We start from the raw sequence: 19,543 nt of genomic DNA on the forward strand, positions 1-19,543 counted from the left end.
TACATACATTAATCATACACAGTGTATTAGTAGTTGTTATAACTGGAATGAGTTTCTTACAATGAAATAGAATAATTACGTATACGTGTTTCAATAATACTTTTTTATACATTCTACTTAGCGTTTGCATATATTCCATTGGTAAATTAATTAAATGAAAATGGAATGTGCTTCGAAAAAAAAGATCCAGTTTTTCTTACCTCTCCACCACCACCTCCTCCTCCTCCTCCTCCTCCTCCTCCACCTCCTCCACCTCCTCCTCCTCCTGCTGTTCATAATTGAAGTTAAACGAGTTTTCTACGTGGACTATACCTTGGGGCCCGAGTGCCCTTGTCGATAAACGCGTTAATTAGGATTAGAAGCCGACCGTATGATCCTAACACCGACCACACCTCCGATAACAGCTTCGTGACATGTACATACCTCGTCGATAGCACTCAAGCGTATCTCTCTCTCTCTCTCTCTCTCTCTCTCTCTCTCTCTCTGTTACCATAGGAACGTTCACAACCTGCTTCTTTCTTACTTTTCTCTTATAGGAGATACACACCAACCGTTGGGAATTTTCGCGTGGGATTGTACCAGGAGGACATAAAGTTCTATATAACTGCATAGCTTCTCTTTATTGGAAGCAAGCCCCTTTGGATCCAGCTCCACAGTCCCTTACGTGTATCCTCGTCTGTTCTTATTCCACAACCGATTTCACCCTACGCTTCATCTTCTTTCTTTCTTTCCTTCCTTCCTTCCTTCCTTCTTTCCTTTCTTTTATCGGAAAGCTTTTTCCTCTCTTTCTCTCTCTCTCTCGCTTTGCTTTTCTTTTTATATGTCTTCATCTTTTTCTATCCCATCTTACTCTCTTTTCATCTTTTTCTTTTTTTGCTCCTCCTTCTTTTAGATCTCTCTCACCTCTGCCTTCCTCATCCCTTAGAACCTTTCGTCTTTGTTTTTTTTTTCTTTCTATCCTCTTTCCTTCTCCTTCATCCTTCTTCCATTACGTCCTCCTCCTGATCCCTCACCCTCGCTTTTTCTAATACTACACCAACCGAGATGATGTAGTATCACCAGCACGCATACACACGCTCCAGTTCAGAACTCTTATTTCATTCCAACATCGTGCACTCAAGGATTTGCTCATCCTAAGTATAACCGAACAATCGAATTCTCCTCGACCTATATATATATATATATATATAATACATACATACATTTTTTATATAATAAATTATATAATATTTCCAATATCTTTCGTTACCGTATACTTCAATTTATTATCGGATTACACGATAAGAATGAATAAGTTTGAAAGAGGATAGAATAAAAGTGGCAATGGAGAAAGATTTATCGAGGTTTGGAAAGTTAGTATAAAACGATGATAATATGGTGGGAGAAAAAGATGTGTGTTCTCTTGTTCGCGTTGGCTTCCATTAATCCCCTTTAATCGATTCACCTCGAGTTGTTAACTCGAGCATCGTTTGTGTCTTATTTACACGAAAACATTTTCTTTCTTTTCTTTCCTCGCTGTTTAGCCTAACTCCTCCTGATCTTGTTATACGTATTTCTTTTTCTTATTTTCCTTGAAGAGTACTAAAGAAAAATTGATAACGTTGACATCGTTACATAGGGCGGGCGAGGAATGGGGAAGGGACACGGTTGTCTAGAAAAAGTTTTTGTCTGTTCTCGCGTTAGATGGAGAGATGCATTTAGTCACTTAGGTGTGCCACTAGCTGACACGAAAAGGCAAAGAAGAAAAAGAAAAAAAAAAAAGAAAAGAAAATGAGGAAGAAGAGGGAAAAGGAAAAAAAAAAGAGAAAAGAATCGGAAAGGTTGAAAAGGCGCATGACGAGGGTTGGATGGACGGTTTCATCATCATCCCCCTGTCTTCACGGTCCTCGGCCATACGTTTATCTTTCTCGCGGTAAATGGGAGTGACGTCGACGGAGAACTCGAAGGGGAACGACTCAATCAAGCAAAACGCCTCAGGGTTTCGTGTGACTACTACAACCGATCCCCCCCCCTCCCTCCCTCTATTAAATATGTGTTTCTTTTCTAATATATAAATAATATATTTTTTAATCGATTAAATGTTCCTTAGATCCTAATGAAAGATATCGTACAAAGATCTAAACGATGAGTTTATTCTAAAATTCCTAATGGAAATTATTCTTCTTTTAAAGAATGCCGATTATGCGCATACAAATCCGCCATGAAATTCCAGACGACTTTTTGTATCTTCCTAAAAAAAAATAATAAAAGAAAAAAGTATATAAGCCGTCGAGACACTTCGCATGTTAATCCTCTTTCTGGTTACGCGTCGACAGGTACCAAGATCGCATACCTACTACTTTCAATTAAATGTACAATCTCTCGCGAATAAGGCAGAGAATATGGTTAAGTTAAAAGTAACCGACATATATAACTCTTCGAACGAAATTTATTATCCGATAGGTAAGAGAGATCTTGTGGAATTTATCGATATTAAAAGCAAGCAGTCTTTTAGAACCGGTTTATCCAGCATCGAGTTAGATTAGGCATCTCTCGTTCTTGTTGCATCGTTTAGATAAACGGCTACGTCATATTGTATTTAGCATTGAAAGAGTTGTAATAAGAGCTCGAATAATTAATTGTGATCGTTATGACCATTTCCACATAACACTTACTAATCCATTTAACGTTAAACGTGAATTCGAACGAAACAGGTGTAAAATAGATTTAATTCTCGTTGTTGTTCTACTCGAAAAGGAGAAGGAAGAAATGTTCTTTCAAATAAAATCTTTACCGATCGTTACTATTTGGGACGTACTCTCTCTGTTGCAGGTGTATTGGTCGTGAACGTAACGTGGCGGGGTAAAACGTACGTCGGTACTCTGTTGGATTGCACGCGACATGATTGGGCACCTCCAAGGTTTTGCGATTCACCGACCAGCGATTTGGATGCGCGTACACCAAAAGGTCGTGGAAAGCGTGGCCGAGCAGCAGCGAATTCTACACCGGGCAATGATCTGAGTAATTTTACCGAGACAAGGAGTTCGGTACATAGCAAATTACGAAATGGTGGCGCAAAAGGTCGAAGGGGTGCGCAGGGTTCACCAGCGGCAAGTCCAAGTCCAGCTGCCTTTGTGCCACCGAGATCGGATCCGGCTACGAAGAGAAAGTCTCGCGGTCCGGAGGAAGAAGAAAAGAACAAAAGACGGGCACCACCTCCTACGCCTCCGAGTGGCTCGCCTCCAGCGAGTCCGGTTCTTTTGGAGTGTCCCGAACCGAATTGTAGTAAAAAGTACAAACACATAAATGGACTGAAATATCATCAGAGTCACGCGCACGGTTCCGCGGACGATGATGATACGAAGGAGGGAATCACCAGCATGTCGGAAAACGACGAGAGCAACATCGAAGTTCCGAGTCCAGCGACGCCGGTGAAATCTCCAGCAGACAAGCCAGAAGGAACCCCTGTCAGAGCGGCGAGTCCACCGGCAACGAGTTTACCGCCGGAGACCCCACCGCCTCCACCTCGGGTACCTTCGCCTGGCATAGAGACACCTATGCCAGTTTTAACCTCTGACAACAAGGCTATCGTCAAACCTGGTGTTTTAAGGTTCGGCCAAGACGATTTACCTGCTCCTACGTCCGCAGCACCACCTTCCTCGCGACAACAGAGTATTCAACAACAGCAGCAACAACAACAGCAGCAACAACAACAACAGCAGCAACAGCAGCAACAACAACAGCAACAACAACAGCAACAGCAGCAGAGTCAAACGTCGTTAACGTCGACGAATCCGCCTGAAAGTCCGAGCCCTCATCCAAGTCAATCTCCCAGGCCTGTGCCTTCGCCACATCCCAGTACAAACATACCGCAACCACTCAATATACCTCAACCTCCTCAACCATCTCAAGTTCAACAACATCAGCAACAAAATCCATTGCTGCAACAAGCCCAACAATCGCTACAAACCGTGCCACCGCCACAAATGCAACCAAGTCAACAGCAACAACAATTACAATCATCCATGCAACAACAATTGCCGCCGGCGCATCAGTTACAACCCGTGCAGCATCCCTTGTCCACGCAGTTGGGACAACCAGCGCAAGCGCACATCATTCAACAGCCTAATTTACAGCAGCAGCAACAAAGTTTACAAAGTATGGCGAGTCAGCACCCAGGTCTTCAAGGTCTTGCTGGACAAGTGTCGCAACAAGCGAGTTTACAAAGCGGGCCTCCTCCGACTGGACATCCTGGACAAGGTGTACAATCTCATATGCAACAGTATCCAAGCGTTGCGTTGCACACGAAGATGCCGCAATTCAAAGTAAAGCCCACGGCGGCACTGATGCCAGAACAGGATAAGAGTAAGGACCCGCGAACGTCGAAACCACAAGGCTACAAAAAGAAATCAAAGAAATCACCGGGTGGTAGTCCACATCCTTCGCCTTTAGAAGCGCCGATAGTGGATTCCGCGAGGGAAGACGTTCAAAGTCCGGCCTACTCGGACATATCGGACGATGCGGCGCCCGTTCTCGAGGCAGAACCCGCCGACAAGTCGAAACAGACTCAAGAAAAAGACAACAAGGTTACTGCGCCGACGCATCTACCTGCTCACTTTGGAATTTACCCGTATTACGGTCAACCTCCTTACTTGGTGCCGAGCGTTCAGGATAGCAAATCGGTCGACCAGAAACCGAACGATCTCACGCCAAAACAGGAAATGAAACCTTTGAACATACCGCAAATGCCATCGATGGCGAGTTTGCAAAGCGTCGTCTCGGAGAAGGAAAAGAAGGAACTGAGCCAGCCTTTGCCTCAACCTCAACAGCAACCGCATTATTATGGTGGTTACGGTGGATATATGCCTCCTGGCTATCCGTATCAGCCACCGCAAGCGATTTCGCAGCAACAACAACAGCAGCAGCAACAGCAACAACAACAACAACAACAACAGCAACAACAACAAAATCAACAAGTGCAGGAACAAGAGGCGCACGAGCAAAAAGTAAAAATGAAGCAAGAACCGCAATCGCAACAACTTAGCTTGAAAGACAAGCAACACGAAAATCATCAAATACTAAAAGAAAGTATCGAGATGAAGAGTCAGATGAGTCCTTATCACGTGTACCATAGCTCGCAAAGTCAAAGAGCGGCACCTCCTCCACCACCTCCTGGTCCCGTGCAAGACGACAGAAGGTATTACCTGTATCCTGGAGAACAGAGACGAAAAGAAGAATCGAGCAAACAAAGTCAACAGACGAAAGCTCCACCGCCGAGTCCGAAGCATCAACCGAAGCAAGAGAAGCCGCAAGATTTGGGCAAGAACGACGATTCCAAGAACAAACAAGAGGGCGTAAAACCTACCATGGAGACTCAGGGACCACCTCCACCGCCCACGTCACAATACGCGTACATACATCCAGGATACATGCCACCGCAGCATTACAGTGCAATACCTTTCGACCCTGGCCATCCAGTTTACAGAGGTCTAAGTCCTATGTTAGTGCCTGGGCCTTATTCGAGTAATCCTTACATCCATCAGTTACCTAGATATCACGCACCGGAGGATCTCAGCCGTCCACCGGGTGGCAAAGCCCTCGATCTTTTGCAGCACCACGCAAATCAGTATTATTCGGCGCACAAGATCCACGAACTTCAGGAACGTGCCCTAAAATCACCGACTCCCAAAACGTCCGCGGCATCGGCCAGCCCGTCCTCGGCTGGGCCAACGCCTGCCAGGCCGCCTAGCGGACCACCGACTTCGGTAGCTGGGCCAGGTCCACCTCAGGGTCAGGGTCAACAGCCTGGCAAACAACAAGGACAACCCGGGGGTCAACAACAACAATCCGGGCAGGTCGATACCGGTAGCGGGAATCTTGGAAAGGACAGCAGATCGCCGCCACCTCAGAGACACGTACACACGCATCATCACACGCATGTGGGATTAGGCTACCCCCTCTTAACGGGACAGTACCCCGCTCCTTACGGAGGTAAGCCTCTCGTCAGACCCTGACAGTAAGGCTTCCGGCGATTCGCGGGATAATTAAATGAACGGAAAACGAACTCCAACTCGGATTGGACCAACGAGTCGAACGATCGTCGTATGTTTGATGAGACCGTGCCTCTCTCTTGGTTTAATAAATGAAACTCGAGCAAAAACAGCGTAACGCATCTTCCAACGAGAAGCAAACATGCTAGACGTTTAGATTCGCTATTGATAAAAGACCTCGTCCAAGTTTGAACGAATACCGCGCCCCCGTATATCGTTTTCTCCTTAATAGTAATCGTGGCAAGTTATGTGAACAATTGTAAACACTTGGAAAATCTAGCCTAGATTAGACTTGCCTATTAAAGAAAAACGATCGATTGGAAATATAGAGGATCATCGGAGGCCGGTAAAAAAAAAATGTTTCGAGTTGACGTTACCGTTCGTCGCGCGTTAGCATGTCGCACGTGTTTGTGTCCTGCGCTTCGGCGGAATAAAAATGATTTTTCTTCGATCGACAGTGTTAAGACTTTAAATCGTATATCTATTATTTCATGATAGAAACGACTAAACGCGCGATCGCTGGAGAAGCGGGTAAAGAGAGAAAATAAATCTCGGCAGCGTTCACCGCACGCTCCGAGCGCGTGAACCGTGTACACCATATTGGTGCTTCAGTGAACACACAATTTTAAAAAACATATTAATTCAGTGAACACGGAGGAAAAAGATTAATTACATAATATAAAATAGAATAAAATAGTATATAGAAATTAAATTAAATTAAATTAAATTTTAAATAAATTAAATTAATGTAAATTAAATTAAATTAAATTAAATTAAATTAAATTAAATTAACGAGGAGGACGACGAGGAATGCAAGAAAAAAAGGGGAATAAAACAACAGAGCTTTTTTTCTTCTTCTTAAGGGAAAGACGAAACGAATAATCGCGTATTTGTAGCCTTCGCCGACCTACTATTATTTTGTTACGAAAAATCGATAAGGAAAACAATTTTTTCTATAGAAAACTACAAGAAAAGAGAAAAGATAAAGCATAAAGAATAATTAAAAAAAAAAAAAGAAAAAAAGGAAAAATAAGAAAAAGAGAGAGCTATTGCGACGTTTTAAAGCACTCTTACTAGCAAAGTTATAAACGTGTATGTAATAGAATTCCATCGACAAAAATGGCAACGATCCTGAACGTGCGTGTGGTCTCATCATCATCATCACCACCATTTGCATCTTCATCTTCATCTTTATCTTCATCTTCATCATCACCACCACCATTGTCGTTTCCTTGGTGATGGCATTTTTTTCTGTCTTTTTTTCTCTCTATCTTCCTTTTATTTCGTTTTCTCTTTTTTGTTTATACGATAAAAGTATATAGCTTACAAACATACATAATACATACAATAATTGCATAGTTAATGGACTGAATATTTTGGAAATATTGGAGTATAAGTGCGGCCGTTATAAGAATGAAACATATATAAGCCGTGTACCGTCATAGGGTGCGTAGGTATTAGGTATATAGTTCAGACTGTGATAATTATTTATCGTACTACTTTCCGAAAACCATATGAAAAATAACAAAACTACTTAAAAACTCGTATGTAATCTTAATAATTGTCATAATAATATTAATTATAATAATAATAATATTATCGATAATGATAGTATAATATTAAAATTAATATAATAGTAATAATATAATATAATAATAATATTATTATTAATATTAGAGAGATATATAAATGATCGGTGAACGATAGGACAAAAAGTAGTCCTTAATTTTTCGAACGAAACGTATGACATGTGTATATATATACATACATACATACATACATACATATTTCGTTAGACTCTGTAGTCTTCCAGATGAAGCTTATTCTACATCTAGCGCTATCGAACACTTTATTAAGATCCATTGTACGAATTTTACGGACAGAATACGCGCTTGCATCGGAAGTAGTAAAGCTTTTATGATACATTGCTAAAGATGAAGAAAGAATAAAGTATATATATATATATATAGAGAGAGAGAGAAAAGAGAGAAAAGAGACAGCAAAAGTTTATAGTAAAAATCCCGCCATTCGATCGCAATGTACATAAATTTTCTTATAAACCTTTTGATTGATACAACGCAACGCAATCGCACTTTTCACAGTTCATATCGAAATATTTCAGAGCATCGAACTCTCCACGTTCTATGATTTACGTTTCTTTTAAATTTAACCAAATCGGATTTTGTTAGAATTGCGTTAAGTAGAGCTTATCACTGCCAGAGAGAGAAAGAGAGAAATGATACGTGTTACAAAACACTTTCTTTAAATGTAACTTATAATATTTTTCTGTTTCTCTAAACACATATACATACACACGTTCCGTATCTCACCCCGTATTTCTCGCAAATAATAATCGAAATGAACAAAATCTATAATCCTCCAAGTGAACTTTGCTTACTTACAAATGGTCTAACGTATCGGATTAAGGGTTAGACTTAAGATCCATTCCTTATCGTTTCCCCCATCGTGAACGCTAATAAAACTATGATTAAATTCCATTTGTTTTCTAAGGTAATATCGCAAGCTCTCAACTGAACGCACAGAACAACATTCTTGGGCTGGATTGGCAAGATGTTGGCCAAACGAATACGCGAACCTATTTCAAATTACATTTGCGTTAGTTTATTTTCAAATGGACGAGTTCAAATTGGGGAGTTATTTCGGTATTACAAAAATCATTGTATAAAAAGAGATAGATCTAGAATTTGGATTTAAAAAAAAAGACAAAAAAAGAAAAAAGAAAATTTGTTCGTGGCATTCGAAACATTAATGGCCTGCTGTCTGTCTCTGTGTGTTGCAGCGGCAGTACTAGCGAGTCAGCAGGCCGCCGCGGTAGCTGCCTCGGTGATCTCGCCATTTCCGCCCAAGTGACCCGCGGCCCCCGGTCCCGTACTACCCGGAACCGCCGGAACCAGCTCCGCACAAACTCACCACGCCTCGCATCCGGCCTCGAACGGTGCCGTCGCGGCCAGACAACCCTAAGGAAATCCTCTTCTTCTAAGGAATACTCTCCGGAGGATCGCCTTATCCATTTTTCCTTCAAGTTCATTTACTCGCTCGCCAGTTTTCTCTCTTTCTCTTTCTCTTCCTCTCTCTCTTCCTCTCTCTCTCTCTCTCTCTCTCTCTTTCTCTCTATTTCTGTTCTGTCTCTGTCTCAAACCTTGGACGAGCCGTAAAGAGGCTGTTGGTACTTAAATCACGAAGAGCTATGGACAAGCACTTCAGTTACCTTCGAAGAGATCCTCATTCGAGAGAGCATCGTCGTCAGAGTCCGACTGAAAAAGTAATAGTTAAATCTTGCCGAGTTGTTGTCGAGAATGTCCTAGAGAAATCATTTCTTTCGGTCAAACCATTCTTATCTCGAAGTATCGTTAACGATTGAAGAAATGAAACAACTTTTACTGTCTTTTCTCTCTCCATTTTGTTTTGTTTTTTAACTTCGATGCAAGCGCGTGAACCGATTCTTGTGTACATACATAGATACATACATACATACATACATACATACATACATACATACATACATACATACATACATACATAGATACATACAAACATACATACATATATACATAATGCATACACACATAATGCATACATGAATGCACATATACATATTATACATAAATACGAACGTGTATTTGAGTTCGGTGCGGAACCAAGATGGTTCAAACATTTTCCTTTGTAAATAAATTTGTAAATAAAATAATGTAAGCATATTAATCTCGGACAAGCGTCGTCGTATCAATATAAGATATAAGTGTAAAATATAATATATCATAATAGAGCTTAGTAAAGTTTTTATCTAACAAAAATGAATAAACGATTTATGCGCGAGAATGATGTTTTATTAGTGGACGCTTTAGCGTGTGGACGAGTATTTGATTCAATCGACTCACGAAACTATTTACGGTTCGATAGAAGAAATCGTGAATTAAGCTTTTGACAATGCAAGATATATATACTGAATGTTCTATTCACGTTGGTTCAACAAAGCTTATCTTCGTCCTCGTATAATAAAGATCGATCCAATGGACCTCGAGGTCAAAAATATAGGAACGACCAACAATCGTATTTTATCAATACGATTAAGGTGTATAGAAATATCCAATTGAAAATGGAAAAGCTTTTTCGACCAGCGTGATATGGGATAAAAGGAAAATAAGGAGTAAGAAGAGAAGGTCTTAGATCGTGTAAATCGCAAAGAAGAAAAGTTCTTTCAATTGATCAATCATGTGAATCGAATCAGTCGTATTTTAATTGAGAATATATATAGAAAGAGAGAAAGAGAGAGTACGTAAGAGAAACGAATGAGAACTACGAGAAGTAAAAACATCTATAGGGATATTCCGTTAGACTGAAAAACTACTACAAGGATATTTGTTGAGAGATCCTTTTTCGAAGCTGTTTTTCTCGCACGATTGTCGAAAAAGAAAAGAAAAAGAAATAAAAATGAAGAGAACAAAATTATAAGTGTACATTGAAAAAAATCCGTTCGTTACTGTGCGAGTACATCTTTTCACTTACTACGACCTTTTAACTTCGAGTACTCACATTTACAAAGAAACAATTTTTATTGAACGTAGTTACGTAAGAAATTAGCAAACGAAAGTGAGAAAAAGAAGAGAAGAAGAAAGAAAAGAAGAGAGAAGAATTTTGTGTGCGTGTAGAACAGGTGTTTATTGTATAAATAGTAATAATTTGTGTATGTGTTTGACGCGTGCGCATTATTGAACGTCAAATTGAATCGGTGTAATTTTAAACTTGTAAAAAAAGGAATGAATGAAAATGCTGACTTTCAATTTTTGTAGGGAATAAAAAAGAGAGAGAAAGAATAAGAGAAAATGAGAGAGAGAGAAAGAAATTAAAGAAAGAAACGATTGTATGATACCTTGAAATTACCTACTAGAAAAATTTTATTACGTATTAAAATAAATTTAATTGATTTACATGTTAACAAGACAATTGTAAGGAATATATATATATATATTCATATATATAATAAAGCAACAAATAGATTTAAAAAATAATAATTCTAAATAATTAGAATGACATTAAATGATTGTAAATTTGAACGTTAGAAACGCTATTTGTTTACTAAAATAAATGCTAGACAACGTTGTACTACATATTAAAGTAAAAAGAAAAGAAAAAAATAAAAGTGCAGCGTCGTGAAAAAGATAAAAAAAAAAAATAAGAAATGCTATGATAACGAAAAAAAGTAAAAAATGTATTACATATACATATAATATGGTATATATAAAGTAAACTATCATAAAATTAGTTTAGTAACAACTATTACTATTATTATCTTTTATTATGATTATTAATTATTATATTATTTTATTATATCATCGTCATCGAATAAGATGAAGAGTGATGATATCAGTTGAGGGCAAAGTAACTATTCTAGTTGCCAGTGGTATCGGACAACAAATTTAATCTAATCGCATAGTGTATTATAAATGCCAAATCAAATCAAAAATAAAGGAAAAGGAAAAACGTTTTTAATCGAACGAGTAAAAACAAAAATCACTTTACTAAATGGGAAGGAGAAATGTAACGGAAAAGTAGAAATGAAACGAGCTGCCTCAGTTTTAGTGGGGTACTCAGCGGAGAAGAAAGGGTGGGCTTTAAAAATAATGCTAAAGCTACGCTGTGATTTTTATAAAAAATAAAAATAAAAAGAAAGAAATGTGAAGAAAGAACGAACGAATGAAAAAGTCAGAGGCCCGAGAGTACATAAAAAAAAGATTCACTCTATATTGTCTCTTTTAGTGATCTTAAAAAAGGACATTTTTATGAAAATGTGCAGATAGCCTAAGTACCTGGACCCTGCCCTACGTTCTTCGCATGAATAAACGAAGATTAAAAAAAAAAAAAAAAGGAAGACAAACTTACCTTCTACCGATTGTGTATAGGCTGTATAATGTATTTGCTTTGAAACAAATTTAATATAGATTGTTAATCGCTAATGATGAGAGAAAAAGGAAAAAAGAAGAAGATGATGGAGGAAAGAAGAAAGAAGATTAAAAGGAGCTGTCTCCAATCGTATAATAACGTTTCCTTTCGCAAATTTTATCCAACGTCAACAACAACAACAACAACATCAACAACACAACCCTCGCAAGTAAAAAGCCTTAATGTACCTAGCGCATTTGCAATCGCATATACATTACCAGAAGATGGGATAGAAATTTAATCCCATGAAGATGATGACGACGTATCAGGATTGCCCACGCACACACAGTTTGTCCTCGCCCTCGCGCCTCCCTTTTACCACCCTAATGTCTAATAGAAAACGAATGTAATTAGCAATTGGAGACAATCTCCGGACTAAAGATATAATCTAGCAAGTACTATTTGCCACGACGTAGCATAATTACACATTAAAAAAGAAATCGTCGAGTGAGAGTTGAATAAAAAAAGAGACAAAGAAAAGAAAAATATTCAAACAAAACAAAATATATATATATATATATTATATGTATATATATATCTATATATATATACACATATATATATGTTGATATATATAATATATATATAATATATATATATATATATGGACTGAGAAAACACGACACAACTAACAAAAAGGACCTGTATTCCTCTCGTCTCCTTTTTTTTAGAATGATAAAAATAGTGAGTCGTTACGCGCTTTATATATATTATACATCTCGAATATATGAATATACGAATAACATAAAAACGTACAGAAGCAAATACAGAAATGCAGGCATCTTGTCGTTAAATTGTAAGATATTGTGTTCAAACTCCAGAATGTACTCTGATTCCCTTCCCCAGACTACTATATATTAAATATATTGTGCACTATGCTCCAACTTGTCCATACAAATAAATATATGAAAAAATCTCAATAATGTTTTTATTACCGGGTGTGGCAGATTTAAATGTATATATAAATTCTTTTTTGATAAATTAATAGTTGAAATATTTCAAACAACAATGATAATATTGAATAAACGTTATTGCACTTCTTTAAATATATATAATTGCCAGAATAATTTGTACTTTGCTAGTATATATAGGCTTTTTTTTGACTCACTCGATTCTTACGACGCATGCGCATTATTCAAACCGTTGTGTGTAGTCGCGCAAAAGTATATTTAACTAAAATATTATAATAATATTCGAGGTAAGTTTGATAAATATGAGAATGTAGATAAAGTTGAAAGAAGAATGTTTTTATACTTGAAAAATTGACATGTTCGACTCTTAATAAAATTATGTGAAATGCAATCTATTTTCGTTAACATTGTACTTCAAAATATAGGTTATATAGGCATTCTAAAGAGAGTTATAAACAACATCGGAAACGTTAATATAGCGTAAATAGATAATAATAGATATAATAGAAGAACGTTAATGCTAAAATATGGATGTAATTGAATATAAATTAGCCTCAAAAAATCCTGTTTTAGTATCACATGTAAGTATTTTTATTAATTGATTAACCTCACAATTTTGACAAGACTGTTATGATGAACCTTATGAAAGTACACATGTGTATAAATATATGTAAAAATTATTTACACCATTCTTTGTTATCCTATAGGGAGTATCTAAACTTTATGAAATAATAAAAAATAAGTACAAAGGTGGAAAAGTTAATGATGTTTTAAAGGTTAGGAAAACACTTTACAGTCTTATGTGAACTACTTTATTTATTATAGTATATATTTGTGTATATTATTGTAGATACCAGAATTTAAATTTCTTACGTCAAAACTTGAAAGCAAAGATAAATTACTTACTTCGTCTATATGTCAAGCATTAGTGAGACTCGTAGAAAATGAAGTAATATCTATTACTATGGCTCTCTGTACTTTGATATCATATATTTCTTCTACAAAGTATGTACAAATTTGTGTCATATAAAATATAAATATATGTATATATGTAATAATAATTTTATAATTTCTAGCAATTATGTTGCCATTACTGTAAGCATAAGTCATTTACTGATATTGGATTTTAAACTTAATGCTAGTGAAGATAAATGTACATATGCATCGCTAATGCCTCAGTTTCCATTTATCACTATTTTAAAAGAAGATAGCAATTCTTGGCACGCTGTGTTAGATCAAATGCATTTTATAATGAACCATCCTGATGAACAGTGTGTGCTATATTATATATATTAACTATTGATATGATAAATACTTAACCATAATATACAAGGTGTTTCATAAATGCATGTCTACTTCAGAGGGTAAATCTATGCATTAAAACAAGTAAAAAATGTTCTCAATGCCTGCCTCAGCACAAGCTGCTCTATGCCTCATCTAGTATGTCTTAATTTTATCTAATGTTTTTAAGTAGTGTCACTGCACCACTGAGCTCTCCTAATCTGAATCTTATATGTAAGTGAATAATGTATATGTACAAGAAAGGATACAACATGGATTTGAGACTATTCAAAGAATGCTTGGTATTTTTGAGAAAGCGTAGAGCTTAATGTTATGATATATACTAGCATCTCTGGTGGTGAGAGGCAGGCACTTCGAGCATTTTCTTTAATCATCTATAACTCAAAAACTAAGGTATATCACTTATATGTTCATTTGACTTTTTTTACTTGGTTTAGATTGGTACTTAATAATACCTCCTGAAGTATTAACATGCATTTATGAAACATTTTGTATAAGATATTATTTATTTTAGGATAAAGAAGAATAGTATACAAATATTAAGACCGGTCTTCTTATTTATTTTATGCAACCCTTCTTCAACTTTATCAGATGGTTGCAAAGAAAAAACTTGGCAATTAATGGAATTGAGTAATGCTTTAGAATTACAGATCGAAATTCTATTATGGCTTCGTACAAATGATATAGATACTTGTCTGGAAACGTATTATACAATTTCTGGATTTGCAATAGCATCTCTATCTAAAAATGACAAAAATACTTGCATAGCCTTACTTCCATTATTGTCATCTGTGTGTATATGGTTTCTTGAACATGGTTTCGATCCTATTGCAAATCTTGACACAATATCTACTATTATAAATAAATATAATAATTTATCAGGAAATATTATATTGGCATTAATATCCGAAATGATTGTGATATGTCCTGTATTTTATTTAACCAATGTTTTCCAACTATGTAAGTACACGTTAATAATAACTAATTCATTATTTGTGTGTTTTAACATGTAACTTATAATATTTTTTAAATTTAATTACAGGTGAGCTTGTATTGAATAAAATGTCATGCAATATAACATTGATATATGTGCTAATAGCATCTATATTGAAGTGGATGCCTTATCCCTCTGTGTTGTCTGCTGAAGCATTAACTAAAGCTCATTCTCTAATAAACAAAGCTCTTGTTGAAGTAAAGTGGACAAAAGAAGCCAGCAATTCCTACCCAGGAGGAATATTCACAAAATTACTTCATTTTGATGCATATATTCAATTTTACACGGAAAGTGTCGATTTGTTAAATACAATAACAGACAAGAATATTTTATCATGGTTAAAAATGTTATCAAAAAGTCCAATTGATTTACGTTATAAATATAGATTAATACTTTCTGGTTTGTTTTTACAAAGTAAGGATGTTATTATAACAAAAGCCATTGGTGATATACTTATGCAAATCGCTAAAGAAATAATCGTTTTTGCATCTCACATGTTGCCATTGATCATGCATAAGTTATCAAAATCTCATGATCCTGATAAATTGAAATACTTACTTCTTATATTACCGGAATTAGTAATAACAAAAGAAAATGTAGTATTTATAAATAAGACATTGCAAACATTATTCAATAGTGAAGGACCATTAAAATATTATGCTCTCGAACTTTACTCAACGATGAACGATAGAGATCCACGCTGCTATCAGTATCTTTCATCAGCACTTATTAAAACATTACAAAATGATCAATCGTGGTATGCTGATATAACTTGTGCTAAAGTGATTAAGCACATTTGCGAGGAACGCCCAGAATGTGCTGAAGAACTTGTCCCGCTTATATCACAAATATTAAATAAGTGTGTGGATACAAATGGCAGTACTGCAACAGCACTTGCACTTAAGAGTATTTCTGCTCTTTGCAGTTCTTCTGTTGTCCACTTTTCCTCTGTTTGGAAAGTTATAGCACCAAAAATGAGGAAAGAAAAGCGTACAATTGTTATAAAAACTTTGTGTGAATTCTTTGGAAATATTCCATCTTTCACAAATGAAAGTAGCTACTTAGATGAAACTTTGATTAACGATATACTGAAGATATTATGGTCATATGTTATTCAAAATGATCCAAAGATAAGTGAGGCTGCACTTAAGGCAATAGCTTTTTATCGATTGGAAGATATTGCATTAGAAACTTTACCAGATGATTTTAAATGTGATATTACTACATCAACTTCGACTGATAAAGAATCAAAAAATATATTTCAGCATATACCAGGCACGTGCTGGATCAAAATGTTAGAGAAAGTAAATAAAATGACTTTGAATGCAGCTGGTAATATTTTAATTTCATTTATTACACGCGAAATTACAAATTTTCGATCTGGGATATATAATTGGCCATATGGAGAGCCAAATGATTTTAAATACTTACCAGAAAGAAGTATAATAAGAATAGTCGGTGAATATTTAAGACGTATAGATGTAACTAAACCCTTCAATGAAAATGTCCTTTTAGAATGTTTACGGATATTTGCATTCAAATATCCGAAGCCTTTGCCAAATATAAATTGGAATTTTTTACATAAAATTAATGAAATATCTCAGAAAGCTAAAAAATACAGTCTCACTATTGCATGCCATCACTCAGTCATATCATTGAGTGCCAGAAACTTTGTTGAAGAATATTTATCAATGTATGAACATGATGAAAATATACAAGATTTATTAGAAAGTAAAGAACATGAAATATTATATTCAAATCTAGAGATTCTCTGTGAAGCTATGCAAGTACAAAAAATGAAGCCATTGTTGGATGCGACATTATCATATGTTATGGCAAATTTATCAAGCGATAATGATACAAATGTAATTTTATTTAAGAATATTATGCATTCCTATGCCAGTGCTTTAAAAAATGAAACAATAAATGATGCTATTCGAACATTACTCTATACTACTTTAGATAATCTTTTAGATCAAATAGACTTAACGCAAAATCATTACAAACCGTATATTTCTGCAGTATTAGCATTACCAGTTGAACACATCGAGAGAATGACATCGCCTAATGTATGGTGGGAAACACCAGTTACAAAGCTGAAAAATGCTATAACTATTAGGGCAGAACTATCTATAAATAGCATTCAGATGCCTTTAAATTGGATGAACGAATTAATTAATCTAATTGCCACTATGCCCAAGTAAGGAAAAATATCATAATGAGTGATGATATTTATAAACACTGCTATAATCATAATGATGTTCTGTAAAGAAAATAAATCTTATATTTTTTCAGTGTACAATTATATTTGTTACAAGAAGTTCAAAGAGTACAAACTGAAGTGCGATCTAAAATATATACAGTAGATTGGGCTATCGATTTCATAAATCGTATTTTATCACTTATACCAGAAATATCTGAAAACAACCAACAAATTATATTTTATTGTGATATTTTTTTCATTTCTATTATTTATTTATCGGGAATGGATTGCATAATATTGGATACAAATTCTATTATATCTTCGCAACGAATTAGAACAAGATTATTTCCACAAGCTATTGCTAGGCTTGCTGACTTACAACATTGGAAAGATCATATGATTCCTCAGGTAATCTTTAAGAACTAGATATTTTCTATTATAGTATGCATGCAATTATACATGCGAATAACTTCTAATTGGTACTACATTAAGAGTAATTTTGAATAATAATTTCTCAGGTAATGGAATGGTTATATCAAATGAGAAAATGTCCTATACCGGAACTGTATAAATCTACATTTCATAATTCATTAATCTCCTTAAAACATCATCCGCATTACAATAAGAAGTGGTTTACTTATTTAGCAGAGTAGACAATCTAAAAGATTTAAATGTATAAATGTGTACAATGATACAATTAATTTACTTTTTTGAATATTAAATTCTATATGATAGACATACATTTCTAATAAATATCAAAAAGAGCAGTATTGTATATAAAAATTATAACTATCTATTCTAAATTTCTAACAATAATATTTACTTTACTGCCATACAATGCTTATTATTTGGTAAGAAGTTATAAATATTATACATATATATTTTTTTATGAATATATGAACAAAAGAAAATAAAAAAAAATTAAATCAGATAAATATATGTACATATATATATATATATATATATACTTATATACACATTTTACTCGTCACATATGTTGTATGTGACGATTCTCATAATGCTAAACAGATGTTTCGCTATTATCTAGTGCCATTACTGTTAATGTGCTTGGTCTTGATCCTGTTAACACCTGATCCTCAGGTAAACGCATTCTTGGTTCCAATATATTTCTTTTAGTTTCTACGTTCTTCTTTATTGGTGTACGACTTGGACTGGATTTTTTACTACTTGGATAAGACTTCAAAAGGCGAGCTCTAAAAACCACGAATAATCAATACCAGAGGATTATAACACAAACCATTCATTTTTACTTTATTCGAAAAATTAATAGTGTACTTACGCATCCATTAATTTAAGAAATAAACGTGTATATACTTGGTATTCTTCGTCCCCAAATTCTGTTGGATCATGTTTTGCATGTTCATACAAATCACAAAATTGATGAATCAAGCGTTGACCACTTCCATTTAATTGTGTGGCAAGAGTCGATAATAAATACGCTCTTAAGTTTTCAGATGGATGCCTTTTTAAACAACTATCATATTTTGTTATTTCAGCTTCTATATTAATAAAAACATGAAATAAAATATATGCATTTTCAATAATTACTAAATATACATACCTAAGATCTTAATATCATCTACAGCTTTCAGTCTAAAATAATGTGGCGGAACCTGACTGCCAGGAGTTAAAATATATCTGGAGTCACTTATAAGTTGTGGTTCATATTGAATTCTTGGTATTACTTCTATACGTCTTTCAATAGCTCTCTTTAGTGACTATAATATATATTAATTTAAACTTGTACTTGAGATAAAAACAAAATTGTAACCTTAAAATTTCGTATACCTTTTTAGCATCGTGCCCAATAGGAATATGTGGTCCACGTCGTGAACGTAAAGCAAATCTCATTATTTGACGTTTAGCAAAAATGAATAATAACAGTATTGTTAGTATTCCAGCAGCTATAAATATTACTATAGTTACACCCGACAATTCTTCAGCCATGCTTGTACTATATTACTGAAGCATTGCTGCATATATGTATGCACGTATATATATATATATATATATATATAAACAGTGAGTCACAGGAGTATTCGTACCATAGGAATTCTTCTTATGTAAAATCAAAAAATATTCACAAATTTAATTCCATCTTGATTGTAAGAATATGAGATAC

At 35.2% G+C, this 19,543-nt stretch overlaps 3 protein-coding genes across 11 annotated transcripts in view; 2 read left to right on the forward strand and 1 right to left on the reverse strand.

Moving 5' to 3' along the window:
- The window catches only part of LOC106784375 (zinc finger protein 608-like), a 140,878-nt gene extending 128,962 nt beyond the window's left edge, over positions 1–11,916 (forward strand). For 6 of the 7 annotated variants that reach the window (XM_014743825.1, XM_014743824.1, XM_014743823.1 and 3 more), the window contains 2 exons: positions 2,809–5,970; positions 8,830–11,916. In XM_014743825.1, coding sequence (XP_014599311.1) covers positions 2,809–5,970; positions 8,830–8,900 — 3,233 coding nt within the window. In that variant the 3' untranslated portion in view covers positions 8,901–11,916. The remainder of the gene's footprint in view (positions 1–2,808; positions 5,971–8,829) is intronic. The other variant, XM_014743830.1, reaches the window with a different exon arrangement.
- Positions 11,917–13,005: 1,089 nt separating this feature from the next.
- On the forward strand, positions 13,006–18,335 carry LOC106784409. Of its 3 annotated transcripts, XM_014743897.1 has the most exons (9): positions 13,006–13,188; positions 13,327–13,482; positions 13,609–13,677; positions 13,752–13,906; positions 13,978–14,172; positions 14,718–15,163; positions 15,246–17,397; positions 17,493–17,808; positions 17,919–18,335. In XM_014743897.1, exons 2-9 carry the CDS (start codon positions 13,429–13,431, stop codon positions 18,051–18,053), a joined length of 3,522 nt encoding a protein of 1,173 aa, XP_014599383.1. In that variant the 5' UTR covers positions 13,006–13,188; positions 13,327–13,428; the 3' UTR covers positions 18,054–18,335. The 3 variants fall into 3 exon arrangements, with proteins under 3 accessions (XP_014599383.1, XP_014599384.1, XP_014599385.1); XM_014743898.1 differs by having other exon boundaries at positions 13,006–13,482; XM_014743899.1 differs by lacking the exons at positions 13,006–13,188; positions 13,327–13,482; positions 13,609–13,677; positions 13,752–13,906; positions 13,978–14,172 and adding an exon at positions 14,199–14,596.
- On the reverse strand, positions 17,491–19,405 carry LOC106784414 (uncharacterized protein C1orf43 homolog). The gene is made up of 4 exons (XM_014743907.1): positions 19,210–19,405; positions 18,983–19,139; positions 18,701–18,920; positions 17,491–18,614 (listed from the first exon to the last, which is right to left on the reverse strand). The coding sequence occupies exons 1-4, from the start codon at positions 19,366–19,368 to the stop codon at positions 18,422–18,424; spliced, it is 729 nt and encodes a 242-aa protein (XP_014599393.1). The 5' UTR covers positions 19,369–19,405; the 3' UTR covers positions 17,491–18,421.
- Between the last annotated feature and the right edge of the window lie 138 nt (positions 19,406–19,543).

The sequence above is a fragment of the Polistes canadensis genome, unplaced genomic scaffold (assembly GCF_001313835.1).
Source record: "Polistes canadensis isolate GaletaPanama2010 unplaced genomic scaffold, ASM131383v1 scaffold_34, whole genome shotgun sequence".
Lineage (NCBI taxonomy): Eukaryota > Metazoa > Arthropoda > Insecta > Hymenoptera > Vespidae > Polistes > Polistes canadensis.